This window comes from Eubalaena glacialis, chromosome 16 (genome assembly GCF_028564815.1).
Source record: "Eubalaena glacialis isolate mEubGla1 chromosome 16, mEubGla1.1.hap2.+ XY, whole genome shotgun sequence".
NCBI classification, from domain to species: domain Eukaryota; kingdom Metazoa; phylum Chordata; class Mammalia; order Artiodactyla; family Balaenidae; genus Eubalaena; species Eubalaena glacialis.
The window spans coordinates 81,736,260-81,750,471 of record NC_083731.1 but is presented as its reverse complement, the minus strand read 5'-3'; the positions used below and the strand labels follow the sequence as shown (position 1 = coordinate 81,750,471).

General features: G+C 40.8%; 1 protein-coding gene across 4 annotated transcripts in view; it reads left to right on the top strand.

Moving 5' to 3' along the window:
• FRY (FRY microtubule binding protein) overlaps positions 1 to 14,212 on the top strand; it is a 327,509-nt gene that overhangs the window by 249,035 nt on the left and 64,262 nt on the right. For all 4 annotated transcript variants that reach the window (XM_061171162.1, XM_061171164.1, XM_061171163.1 and 1 more), the window contains 6 exons: positions 413 to 669; positions 1,447 to 1,593; positions 2,761 to 2,929; positions 3,894 to 3,984; positions 8,935 to 9,017; positions 13,735 to 13,885. In XM_061171162.1, coding sequence (XP_061027145.1) covers positions 413 to 669; positions 1,447 to 1,593; positions 2,761 to 2,929; positions 3,894 to 3,984; positions 8,935 to 9,017; positions 13,735 to 13,885 — 898 coding nt within the window. The remainder of the gene's footprint in view (positions 1 to 412; positions 670 to 1,446; positions 1,594 to 2,760; positions 2,930 to 3,893; positions 3,985 to 8,934; positions 9,018 to 13,734; positions 13,886 to 14,212) is intronic.

The window sequence follows — 14,212 nt, the reverse complement described above, 5'->3', positions numbered from 1 at the left end:
ATGAGGAAATTGAGGAACAGAGAGGTTAAATAACTATCCCAGAGTCTCATGCAGCTAATAGGTGGAGGAACTGGGATCTGGTCACATGTCCTTCTGATTCCAAGTCCCCTGTTTTGTCCACCCTAACGTACCTCTTCCGCTAGCAGTGGATCTGAATCCAGGAGGTCTTCCATCCCATCCCACCAAGCCTGTGCTCTCCCCGCTGTGCTCTCACTTTCCTCCACGGAACACCTGCTGAGAAGTGAGGGGCTTGAGGACAAGCCTCAGTTGTAAGATTGTATGGCCTTGGGGAGCTGCTGTATATGCAAATGCTTTGTAAACGGAGGGCTCTGTTGGATCTGTCACTTGCTGTTCATCTTTCGGTTTAGTCTGATGAGATGACGTGGCTCTCGGTCACTGTCCTTCCCTCTAGAGGTCAGCCAGCGGTTCCCCACGACGCACCCGAATGGCCGTCAGATCATGCTCACCTACCTGCTGCCCTGGCTGCACAACATAGAGCTGGTGGACAGCAGGCTGCTCCTCCCAGGGTCGAGTCCCAGCAGCCCAGAGGACGACGTCAAGGACCGGGAAGGAGAGGCGACGGCTTCTCATGGGCTGAAAGGCAATGGCTGGGGCTCCCCGGAAGCTACGTCCCTGGTGCTGAATAACCTCATGTACATGACAGCCAAGGTAAACTCCAAGGAATCATGCCTCCATCCCGTGCTCCCACATCCCGGGAAACCCGGGATTATACCTGGGGGAAGTGTCATCTACCATTAAAAGTCACAAAAATAGGGTGTGGTTGGTGGTGACGGTTGCATAGCAGTGTGAATGTGCTTCATGCCACTGAACTGTACACGTAAAAATGGTTAAGATGGGAAACTTTATGTTTATTTTACCACAATTTTAATCGTGATCCTAATCATCGTCATCATCCTAACATTTGAAAAATCTTATGAATAAATATTGTGCATTAGTGATCTGTGCATTATAAATTCCTAAAAAGTGGCATCTTTCTGATGAATGGCCATTTTCCCCCTTCTTACGATTTTGAGATGACCGTGACCCTTAAAATGACTTTTAATCGGACATCTTGCATCCTCACGTTTTTCCTATGTGTCTCCCGAGCCGGTTTTTTTTTTTTATAAATTTATTTATTTATTTATTTATTTTTGGCTGTGCTGGGTCTTCGTTTCTGTGCGAGGGCTTTCTCTAGCTGCGGCGAGCGGGGGCCACTCTTCATCGCGGTGCGCGGGCCTCTCACTATCGCGGCCTCTCTTGTCACGGAGCACAGGCTCCAGACGCGCAGGCTCAGTAGTTGTGGTTCACGGGCCCAGTTGCTCCGCGCCATGTGGGATCCTCCCAGACCAGGGCTCGAACCCGTGTCCCCTGCATTGGCAGGCAGACTCTCAACTACTGTGCCACCAGGGAAGCCCCCCGAGCTGGTTTTTATTTTGTTGGTTACAGTATGGAGATGAAGTTCCTGGACCAGAAATGGAAAATGCCTGGAATGCTTTAGCCAACAACGAGAAATGGAGCAACAACCTGAGGGTCGCCTTGCAGTTCCTAATCAGCCTGTGCGGGGTTAGCAGTGACACGCTTCTCCTGCCCTACGTGAGTGCCCCTCTGGCCTTCAGTGGTCGTTATTCCGTCGGTGGTTCCATCAGCGGTTTGCAAGTCGGAATGTGCTCTTTGCTCCAAGTAGAACAGAGATGTCAGATTTCATCAGTCACGCTAATCTCCTGTGAGCTTTCTAGCTATTATATAAAAGTTCCCTTCTGCCCCTCTGAGATGCGGACTAGTGTCCTAGTGACACCTCTGTCATCCCCTTTCTAAGACTTTGGACACAGAAACCTTTGAATTTAGGCGTAGACATTTTTCTAACAATTACCTAAATCTGTCTTCTAGAAACATTAGACCCACCCGTTACGTAAGAGAAACTAGGTGACCCATTATATTTTTACTAATAAAGTGTTTCATGTTTACATCCTGATGCTCTTCAAACAATAAAAATGCAGAATATCCCAGTTTGTCTCTTCAAAGGCAGGTGGTAAGAGAGAGAAAGAAGCAAAGAGAAATCCTACTGAGATTCCCACCACTTAGTGTTTGTATTTAAAGGTGAGATGATCAACAAAACCACTACACGTTTAAAGCCCTGACTCAGTTGGCCTCTGTGTGCTGGTTGCTTTTCTGAGAGATTCTGTGCCTGCCGGCTGTTCTGGGCCACATCAGCTGCATTACAGCTTCCATGCCTCAGGTTTGGGGGCTATGGTGATGCAGAGCTTTAGTCCAGAGTTATTTTTGCAACTTAAAACTCCACAGACAGCTCAGACTCATTTGTTTCTTGGGTAGAAGAAAGTAGCAGGAGACTGAGGTTTTTTTTTTTTTTTTAACAGAAACAGCTAGCAGTTTTTCCCCCACGGTTTTGTATAAATAAAATACTTTCTCAAGATAAGACCTTACATGGCAAGTTTTTAGCTTAGATAGAATCATGTTTAGCCCACAAGTTATCCCCAAAGTAACTTTTGTAAACTCAGCCATTAGGGAAGGTAAGACCTTTAACCAACACACTCCTATCAGATGTGCATGTGAAAAGAGGTGAATTTTAACCCAGACACTTGACTCCTCCTGGGAGAGAAGGAGGATGAGCTATAGGGTGAGCGCTCCTGGGGGATGATGTGGTCATCAAAATGAATGGGTTACCATCTCTGCTGTCGACAGCCTAACATTCTTGCGGGCGTGCTCTGGAAAATATCCCTTGTGTTCTGTTTTTCGTCTCAGATTAAAAAGGTGGCCATATACTTGTGCCGTAATAACACCATTCAAACCATGGAGGAGCTTCTGTTTGAGCTACAGCAGACAGAGCCGGTGAACCCCATCGTCCAGCACTGTGACAACCCGCCCTTCTACCGCTTCGCGGCCAGCAGCAAGGCCTCGGCAGCAGCCTCCGGTAGGGGACAGGCGGCTGGGTAGACACCTTGTCGTGGAGCTCTGGATTTACCTTTATGTAGAGCATTGAAAGGATATGAGTATGTGTTTGTTACTTTCTCTTATTCCTACATATACACTCATTTAAAAGATGGCTTAAGGACAGCTGAGACTCTTAGGGCCTTGTCTGATTAATGAAATGATTTTGTAAGGATAACCAGTAGTCGGGAGCCAGGGACTCATATGCCACAGAGCTTTTTGCTTTAGACTGAGCTTAGAGTGGACACTAGTCATTTAGGTATCTCATTTCTGGACCTTCCTTCTTGTATCGATGGAATTCTCTTGGCTAATATTCTCCCAGGGTTTACTAAAATGCCCCCTGACCAGTGTTATCACTTTCAATAAATTGGTCTCTCAGCATCATTTTATGAAATATATACCACCCTCCTCAAATTCCTTGATGCTATCTTCCTTTCAATTCACCTAACACTGTAACTACCTTCAAACCTCTCTCCTCCCCTGGTCTCTTATGCCCTCTATGTGCCCCACATCCTGCTGCCAGAGCAGTGTTCTTGCAAAGAAGGAGTGGCCTAGGGATAAGAAGCTCTAGGTACTTGGAAATGCTTCACTAACATTCGTTTAATAACTCCTGGACCCAGATATGCTAAAGCAGCTAACAGCAGGGCTGGCCACTATAAATAAGCTTGTTACCTAAGTAGCCAGGAAGAAAGGGTTTCAAGAATGTTGTAGCCTCGCTTTATAAGAGAGTTGAGGAATTTGGTTTGACCATAACAGATGTCTGGGATTCTCCATTTCAGTGGGGCAGGCTTGGAAGGTTGTTTAGAATGTCTGAGATTGTGCAGAAGATGTAAGGAATCTCACAAACAGATTTTACAGGAAATCCTTTCCTGGAATTACTTGAGACTTGAGCTTGACCCCATCGCAGGCATTTCTTTCTAAGTGTTGTTCTTTAATCCCATCTACAGGAACCACCTCCAGCAGCAATACAGTGGTTGCTGGCCAGGACGGTTTCCCAGACGCTGAGGAGAGCAAGATATTGAAAGAATCTGATGAGAGGTTGGTGCACAAATTTGGTTTACTATCCAGCTTAACTTTCAGTAATTGTCTATACAAAGCATTAGCAAAATTTGTGGGGCTTCATACATTTCACTCACACACACACACACACACACACACACACACATCCTTCTTTGTTTTTTAGAAACACAGATTGACTTTCAAACTCCGCTCTGTATATCCCTAAAGATAACAATTTCCTGCTGAGCAAAGCCAGAGGAGAGAAAGATTAAGAGAGATGTTGTTCTGGTGGCTGAAGCCTACTTACCCCAGGGCTTAATAAAAACCACAGGTTGTTCTGCTAGTGGGCACAGACCATCTGGAGTTAGAGGGAATTTCCACGTGAAATGTTCAAATCTGGGTCTTGAATAATTTCTTAGAGATAGAGTAGTTATCTTGAGGTGAATTCTATGAAACATCATCATTCTTCTTTTACCTTTACTCTGTCACCTCTGGGTTAACCAAGAACACTGTCTAAAAGAAGTCTCAATCCCCTTCCTATTAGCTCTTTAATGGTAATATTTCTCTTGTTCGTATTTCTGCCTTCACGTTGTCTAGGAGCTACCCATAAGTAAGCAAAATCTGGATCACTGTTTCCTGCAGTTGGTTATGAAGAGCAGAGAGACAAACCAAAAGAGATAACAGGACTCAAATTTGAAAATTAAAATTAGAATGATTCTCATGGTGTTGAAAACTCCTTAGGTTGAATATTTTCTAGTGAAAAGTAATGGGGAGCCCTGTCACTTAAGAAAGTAATAACAAGGATGAGATATTCACAAATTCATACTGGAGAAAATTTAGTGGATCAAATAATGAAATAATTCATTTAGTCTAAAAAGCCCCTAGATGCTTCATGACCATCCTCAGGATTTCATCCTGTACACGAGAATACGTCAGGGGCTACAGGTGGAAGATCATCTGACATGGGGCTGGAGTTCTGAAAGTTCATTCTCTAATTTAGGCACTTATCAAATTCCTCAACATGTTGATTACTGGCTGGCTGCACTGCCTTTAGGCAGATGCTCATCCTGTGAGCTTGCCTTCAGATCAAATGCTCTAACTCAGTAGGTCATGAATTATAGACCTTTTCCTTTATAGTTCTCTAATAAAGGCCTTTCTTTCTCAGAAATAGATAATTTTCATACTCTATACATCAATGACAGTACAAGATTATTAATTAATGTGTTATTTTTTTCATCTATATTTGCCAGTACCTTCTTTGGAAAACTCCCTCATGGTAAAAAAAAAAAAAAAATCACATATTTCTCTAAAGATATTTCTACTTTCTGGTGGGAGTGTAACATTCTTTATCATTTAATGTGTAGTCTGAATTTTTCATGTTAATTGTATTAAGGGTAGAAAGGTGATACATTTCCATACATTAACATCTCATTACAAAGGCCCCTTTAGGACCAGAGTTCTGAGTGTCCTGCCTAAATTTTTAGTGGTAGCCTTTAAAATGAAGAAGCCAGAGAATATCTGTACTAGGCTTTCTTGTTCATCTCTTGCTTTCCTGCTCTATCATCACATCTCTGTTGGCCATTACAAAGCCTGATGCTACCCACATTTTTACATATTTGTGCACATCTGTTATTTCATACTGACTCTATCTGTTTATCTACCTATAGGTAGATTAATTGGTCATATTTATATGTACGATCATACCTATATGAATATTCTATCACAAAGGATACTATTATTCCATTGACCCTATATTCCACCTATGCTATTTCTCTAATATAGTCTGTCTTTTCTTTGAAGGTAGACTGTGCCCTCAGCCTAAAGTATCTTTTTTCTCTGCAATCTACTTATCGCCTTCCTCCCTGTCATGTTGATTTATAGATACTTGTAAACATGCTTGTGTCTCAACCACTAGATTTTCATTCTTAGAAAACAGATTATGTAGCTCTTATACATATTTCTATCCTCAGTGATTACCCTACTATGCTGCACATAGTAATCATTTTTTAAAATGTTTGTTCAGTATGTGAATGAAAATTGGAGAAACATCACAGCCCCAGAGGTGGATAAGCTGTCCAGACACCCTCCAGCCCCCCTTTCTCCCTCCCTCTTACTAACCCCATTACACAAGACAGTTATTTACTCTGTTCTTTACAATCCTTCTAGACAAAGAGCCTACAGAGATAATCTTGGTCACAAATACTGATGACCTGGCTGCTGTGTGACACAACTCCTGGGGTTATCAGTCACCAGAATGCATTGTTGGGCTCCAGGGGGCACCATGGAGTTGTGTAAAGCAGCAGCCCTGATGCCATGTTCTTTACAACTAGTTAATGGTTCTTAGATATAATTCAGAAATATTTAATAATACCGTACCTACTGACATAAAATTTAGATAACTTATAGTAAAACCAGGGTAAAAGAAAAAGAGTCAAGCTAAAAGGAAAGTAAGATAGTTATGTCAAAAGTCCTAAAGAGAACTACTAAAAGTTAATATTAACCTAACATTGAGTTCCTCAATAGTCAAAGTAAGAAAAGAAAAATAGAGCAAGTTTTGTAACTTTCAGTACATCAAAAAATAAACAAACAAAAGCAATTATTGGAAGCTACTAAATAAGTATTCCTAAGCTCTAAGAAGTATTTATCATGTAGTTTTAAAAATTAAACAATAAAGTGAACACATATTTTTAATTAAAATAACAGTTCATAAAATATGCAGAAACAAACTGTTTAAGTAATTTTAATACATCAACCATTAATAAAAGCCATGAAAGGATTGTTCATAAGGAACTAAAAGCAATAAGCTTTAGCTATGTAAGTTTCTGGTGATCTGTGTTGATACAGGGATAGAGATTAGTAATCCACAGAAAGTTGTGTAAGTATTAATTTGAGCAAAATCATCAAGAGAAAATTTAGGGAAACACTTCGTGCTTCTCGTTATTCTCTTAGCAGAGCTATTTTTATGATACATTTCTAAGACATGTACCTTTATATTAAAAGACTGTTCAGTCTACTTAGTCCTTGAAATTCCTCTAGGACCTAGACCCAAAATTATTTTCGTCAACCCAGGAAAGCAAATGAACACAGCAGATTTTACTCTTGGGAATCAGTTTTTTACTTTTTCTTTTTGCCAAGTTTACACTTCCCTGCTCTGTGGTTTCAGCCTTCTCCAGAATAAAGAGAACAGTCTGGAAGGGGCTTGCCCCTCCCCTTCATCTTGGCCTCATAAACTCCTCCTAGCAATCCTTTAGATCTATCTCAAAAGGAAAAGAGAAGAATTGCCATCCATTCTATAATTCTTCCCTGCCTGGCCTTCCCAAGCACGATTGTAAAACCGACGTAGATCACAATTCTTGAATAGCTAGGAAGGCTGCAAAGCTCTCTGTCCTGTGGAAATCTCCAGATGTGGAATTCTTTCATCACCCTGTTTTTATTCCCTGTTGAATGATGTCTGGGCTCTGCATATGCTGTTTATATCTTTGCAATTATCAGCATAAATATGATTGTAGAACTTCTTCAGAAGGTAATAGGTTTGTCACTTTTCCAATTTCATAAGTACCAGCCTGATTTAGACAATTACATGGCCTGATTTATATGAAACTAAGCAGATGTCCTCCATCTTCTGTTTTATGGATTCACAAATTAATAGCGCAAAAGATAAGAGAATGAAGAATGTTTGAAATACAAAGTTACTGGGAGAAAGATGGCTTGTCAGGACCAAAAAAAAAAAAAAGCTGCTGCAGATATCTACAGAGTGAATAAAACCAAAGCCTTTGTACTCAATACATTTCTATATTCAGAAAATCCAAATCATCGTTGCAGTGTTCTGAGGTTATACCCTGGGACAAGGTAGCATCTTAATGGTACATCCAGTACATTTTCCTGAAATATCACTCTTTCTTCATACATTGATGAGGACAGCTATAGCCGTGTATTTTCTAGTGTTCCAGAGGGAAATAGAGTGTTGATCTGCTATCAATTAGGACGGAACACCAGTCAATAATGTAGATAAAACCCACTTTGTATCATTTTATGTAAAGTAAACTTGCAGTTTTGGAAATTCTCACATCATTTCATTTGATTCCCACAGCAGTCCCAACAAAAGATTGGGTGAAATAAATGGTGAAGTGTTATTATTATTCCTTTTTGGCAGATGTGGAAACAGGGTCCCCAAGGAGGTAAAGGACTTGCCCAGGGTCACCAAGCTAGTGAGCGAGAGCTCAGCCTGAGATCACATGTCCCCCCTTCTCGGAGGCAACACGGCAATAAAAGCATCCCTGTACTGTCACCTTTCTCGGCCTGACACTGGACAAGTTGCTTAGCCTCACTCGGCCTGTTTCCTCATTTGCAAAGTAAATGATGCTTATCTCAAAGTTGAGTGAGTGAGATTAAATGAGTTAATGTATGGGAAGTTACTATACTTCAACCTTTTTTTCTCTTTTTTTTTTTTTTGGTTACTTCTTAAGCCACAAGAGAGACCAGACAGAAAGAGTCCCTCTGGTTATATTATACCTCAAATAGTACCTTTTCCTAAAAACACTTTAAGGAAAACTTTAAAGCTGGTTAAGTCCAAAATTTGTTATGAAACTATTTTTGTTTCCAACTATTTCCAATTCTATCTCCTTTCACTTATTCAATCATTCAGCAATTATTTCTTGACCACCTCCCATATGCCAGGTTACCATGTGAATAAAGGATTCATGTTATTCAGTATCATGCCCATCTTATTTCCAAACAAATGTTATAATTTTCTAGTTTAATTCAAATATGAGTCTTAAAATGTTTCTTTTCAAGGTTTGAACTTGTGCTTCTGAGCAAGAGTGACCACTGGCCCTCTCGAGGACAAAAGGAATGTTTGGTGTACACTTTTTACAGTATTCTTTTAGGAAAAGGATCATGAGAACTACCTGCCCAAAAATAGTGTGTTTTTTGTGTCACAGCACATACACACATGCCAGTATCTCATGATGGTTGTTCTTGTATTTGAAGGTTCAGTAACGTCATTAGAGCCCATACCCGTCTGGAGTCGAGATACAGCAATAGCTCTGGAGGATCGTACGATGAGGATAAAAGTAAGTACCAACAGGCTGGGGGGGTTCCGATGGAAAGCAAAGAGTTGGAGAATAGAAAATGAGTATTTTGATTATTCTTGTTCTAATCACTAAAAAGGGGCCCATAAGTATTAAGTAACCATTTAATCCAACTATGTAGATGGGCAAGTCAGCCTCTTAAAAGTAAAAAGAAGCCAAGCAGTGCATGAATCAAAACTGTTAAAACTTCAAGCTACTACCTAAAACCATATTTTTGTATTCTTGGCCCTTTTCCTTGGTAATGCAGTGGGGGAAAGGCTAGTAAGAAATTGTCTCATGAGAAAACAAAGGTTTCCATTCAGTTTTTTGACCTGTCTTGGGAGTGGATTTAACCTTTAAGCTTTGTGAGTCAGCTCACCCAGGATAGATTTGTTTTCACATTGAATATCTCAATGGCACAGTCTCAGTGGCCAATTGAAAACCTTGCCAGACTGGGAGATAAAATTATCACAAAAATTTCATTGTACCTTGGGAAGTTGGAAAAACCAAAAAGGTCAGTGCATTCATTAATTTTGTTTAAGCCTTGGACAGGTTTTGTAGATACTCAGAAGGTGATGGGTATTACTTGTTCACAAGTTACAGAAATCCTGGAACCAAAGAACATGCCCAGTGACATTTAGGTATGCTAAGGAAATCGGTAAACTATCTGGTAGAACTTATTTGCCTATTTTGGTGGAAATCATAATATGATATCTCATGAGTTAGGTTCATTTTGTAAGTCAGTGCATTGGGCCTTTGTAGTGGTTGTTTTGAGTTGTTTTGTTCTTACGGGAAATGTGCAGAGTGGGGTAAGAGCTTAGCAGTTCTAATGACACCACATTTCAGTTGCCCTTACTTTACTTCTTAATGCAAACATAGATAGGCAATTCTCCGCCATTCAAAATACCAATGGGAGGAATGTCTAAAATCCATATATATTGCCATACTTGGGTTAAGTTTTAACTATGTCCCTATAAAACCTTTTTCTAGAAAGGTCAGTATGAGATTAGGGGGAAGAAAAAAAAGCTATTTGCATTTTCCCTCCTTTCTGTGCCCCATCAAGGGGCTCTGCCATACAGACACCAAACAGTTGAATCTAGGCAGGACCAGATTTTATAGATGAAGAGAGCAGTACCTGAGGAATGGAGTTGTTGGTTCAAGAAAAGTCATTGCTATGCAATATTTGGTAACACAGAATTTGAGGACAGAAAAACTGAATCATGAAAAAGTTAGGCAGTCAAACCCTGACTCCCCCAGAATGTGACAGGCATGATATAACAAAGCAAAGCACTCTGTGACTGTGGCTTTTACATTAGGAATATTGTTGCACTTTGGCCAGTTGACTCCTTCAAAGTGTATCTCTTCGTTCTGGGTACACGACCCAGAATTTGGTAGAAAATGCCATAACAAAGTAACAATCATTTTGAAAATACATCTTCAGAGCCCTCTGGTATTAAAACTTCATATTCCTTATATATTTTAAAATAGTGAATTTCGGGGGATAATTATAACAAAATAAGCTAATAGTTGTGTCGTTATATAAACTCAGATCACTGACTTTAGGGACAAAAAGAAAAAGTAGTAGAAGTATTTATAAAGGGAAAGAAAGACTACTGTGAATGCAGATAAGGCATAAAGAGTAGTCTAGTATTATCATTATGGCCTCTATTTTACCCAGAAATGTTTATAAATTTGTCATACCAGCATAAACAGCATTTTAATGGGAAATTTTGGGTACAGAACTTGAATTTAATTGAGTCAGGTGTCAGTAATATTCTTCACAAGTTTACTAATATTAACTAGGGAAACTGGAGTTCACAGAAAAGTAGTTTGGGTGCTGAGAGCTCAAATCTTAAATTACTCATTGAAAGAGAAAAATGGAATCAAGCTTCTCAAACAGATCCTCATCACAGAAAGTCCATAAACTATATGCTAAGATCCTTTCCCAGGCATTCAAGTACTAGAACTTGACTTTGGCTGTCTTGGATGAAGCAGTGTGTCTAATAAGGCACGAATACCCTCAGGACTTTGGTAACTGGGTCCTCCCAGATGCATGTTTGGTTCCAGCTACCCAATGATGGATACAGAGTATGCCACAAGAGAAGCAAAGGTTAGCAAGCTCAATTCCAAAACCTTATGGCCAGCCGTCTGGTATATGTTAAGGGCAGTTATTTCCTCCCTGAATTCCTGAGGGTATCAGCAGGGGTAAGAAGAGTGAGAAGGGATCAGGGGAGACCTCGTGGCCTAGGGCCTCATGGTCTGGGTTATCCAAAAATAAGGATGATGTATACCTCCTAAATGTATTTTTTATTAAAAAACCATACCACCTTGAGTAAAATGGACAAGCAAACTGATTTAGACCTGGTCTATAAAGCAGTTTTCTACCAACGTTATGTAAGCTTTTTTTTTTTTCGGAACTACTTAACATATCTGGATTATTTTCCAAGGCCATATGTTAATGTATGTAACCCCACAATAAGGATACAACTAGTTAAGTTGGATAGCAGCTGAGTCATAGCAGTTTAGGCCTAACTGTAGAAAATCAGTTTTAGGTCAACTTAATCGCAGCACATTTTTGCTGACTGGATATATATCTGAGAACATCAGAAACAAAAAATAGCATGTCCTTTCCTAACAGAAATCTCACAAGTTTGTTTTTTTTTTAATTCTTCAGTGTTCTCCCATTTTTCTCCCCTTTCTAGTTTTGTAGAGTAACTAATTATTTAGAAGTGCATTTTGCAACTAACTCACCTTGGACAGTTATTCAAGAAGGTAATTTGCTGAAAGTGATGCATCCTGTAGGTAGTTTACCGAGTGGACTAAGTTGAGTGACTGTTATACCTGCTTTAAATTTTTTCTGGGCTAAAAATGTGGCCAAGCTTCATGGCATAGAGTGACAGGTTTCTAGTTGCTCATTTGCTTGTGTGTTAGAAAGAGTCAAGAGTCACTTTCTGAGGTGACTCCTGATCTTAACCCCCGGAGACTCCCTTAGCTCACATCCCAGGAGAAGTGGGCTGTGCTTGGCTTCAGTCCCTGTCTGGGTTTGGAGCCTCAGTTTTCGCCATAGGAAGGCATCCCCTCCATCAGCTCTGCTAACTGTTAAGGCCAGCGTCCTACACTGGACAGCAGCATCGAATCAGCTACCTCTCACTACCTTCAAAAGTGCAACCAAGAAAAACTATATTTTGGAGAAACTGCCTAAGGATGTTATAAAAACATCCTTCCTCTTCATACACTAAAGCCTATCCCAGGATTAAGCCAGCTTGTCTGAAGCCATATGCATGGATCATATCATGTGGCCCCAAGTGCAGTGGCTTATCTTGAATGCCACTGGCCTATGTTGAGAACGTTATAAAAAATAACTCCATGAAATTTGTTGATGTGCTTACTTTAAAAATATTTTGTTGAGGAAGTTCATTAATTCATTCAAAATATATATGTACTGATCTCCTACGACGTGCCAGATACTGCTCTATGTACTAGGAACAAAATAGAGAAAGTCCCGCTCTCGGGGAGCTTGTGTTAGAGGCAGAGGAGGGGGAAGCCGTCAGTGCTGGGGAATCTGTGCCGCGGGGGAACTAAAGCAGAGAGAGAGAGAGAAAGTGATTGGGGATGGGGTGGATTTTAAATGGAGTGGTCACAGAAATCCTCTGCAATAAAGTGATACTTGGGCAGAGACTTGCATGAAGTAAAGAAGTGAGCCACGCAGCCATCTGGGGAAGAACACTGCAGCTTTGGGGTGGACGGTAGGTGGACGGCGCCTGGCATGGTCACGGAACAGCAAGAAAGCCAGGGTGACTGGCGTGCAGTGAGCAAAGGGGACGGCAGTAGGAGATAAGCCAAGAAACAGGAGAAAGATCTTGTCAGGCCTTAAAGGCCCTGGTGTGGGTGCTGGATTTCATTTTGAGTGTTGAGGGGAGCAGAGAAAGGGCCAGTGGTAAGCAGAAAAAGGGACTCTGAATGAACTTCTGTTTTAAAAAGATGCCTCTGCCTGCTCTGCAGAGAATAGACTGTAGAGGGGCAAGGAGGGAAGCAGGGAGAGACGGTGGGAGCTTAGCCTAGGATAGTAGTGATGGAGGTGGTCGTATCCTAGATTTGTTATGAGGTAGAGCTCACTGAATATGTGGATGGTAACAAGTTACTTAACCTTAGCGTCCCCTTTATAAAATAGGGATAATAGGTACCCATCATTGGGTTATTAATATGTGAGATGCATAGACCAGTGCCTGGCATAAAGTAAGCACTCGCTGTGCTAGTTCGAATGTTGTTATTTTAATTATTACTGTCACCACCATCATGATCATCATGATTAGAAGTTGGATATGAGATGTAAGGGAGAAGTCAGGGAGGACTCCAAGGCTCCTGTCCTGAGCGAACTGGAAAGAAGGAATCGCATTTTACTGAGATGGAGGAGATCAGAGAAAGAGTGATGGGAATTCACGTGATTTAATGTTTTTCTTTTTGTGTATCTATATTTTCATATTTTTAATCACTCTATAATGAATAACCATAAATTAGATATCCAAGAAATAAAGGAATGAAAGAAACTTAATCAAGTAATTCCAACCCATTTGATCATATAATGTCATACTCACCAAATGGAATGGTTAGAAAGTTATTTTTACAAGCATGAATTTGTACGTTTCTAAAAAGTCAAGTAGGGAAAACAGAAACCTGCTCTCCCTGAAACTAAAGCACGCTTGTCTTTCTCACGCTGTAGATGACCCAATTTCTCCCTACACTGGCTGGCTGTTGACTATTACAGAGACCAAACAGCCACAGCCCTTGCCCATGCCTTGTACTGGAGGATGCTGGGCCCCCCTGGTGGACTACCTTCCAGAGACCATCACTCCCCGAGGGCCACTCCATAGGTGAGTAGCATGTACAGGTAGAAGGAAATGATCACTTAACTTTGACTGGACTTTTCTTCCTATGAAAAGAGGGAAAGGTATTCCAGGTCCCATCAAATGAAATGACCTTTGAAATCAGAGGGAACATGCTAACCTGATCTGCAGCTATCAGCATATTGGCAGAGTCTGGTCAGCCATTAACCAGGGTGCAAAGCTGCCTTGTAGCCCTTTGAATTTTTCCTTGATGTCATCTTGGTAGGGGTATTCATTCTGTTATGCTTTTTAGATTGTGAGCAGCTTGAAGAGAGAGCCCTTGTCTTCTGTTTCTCTTCATTCCTCAGCTCTTAT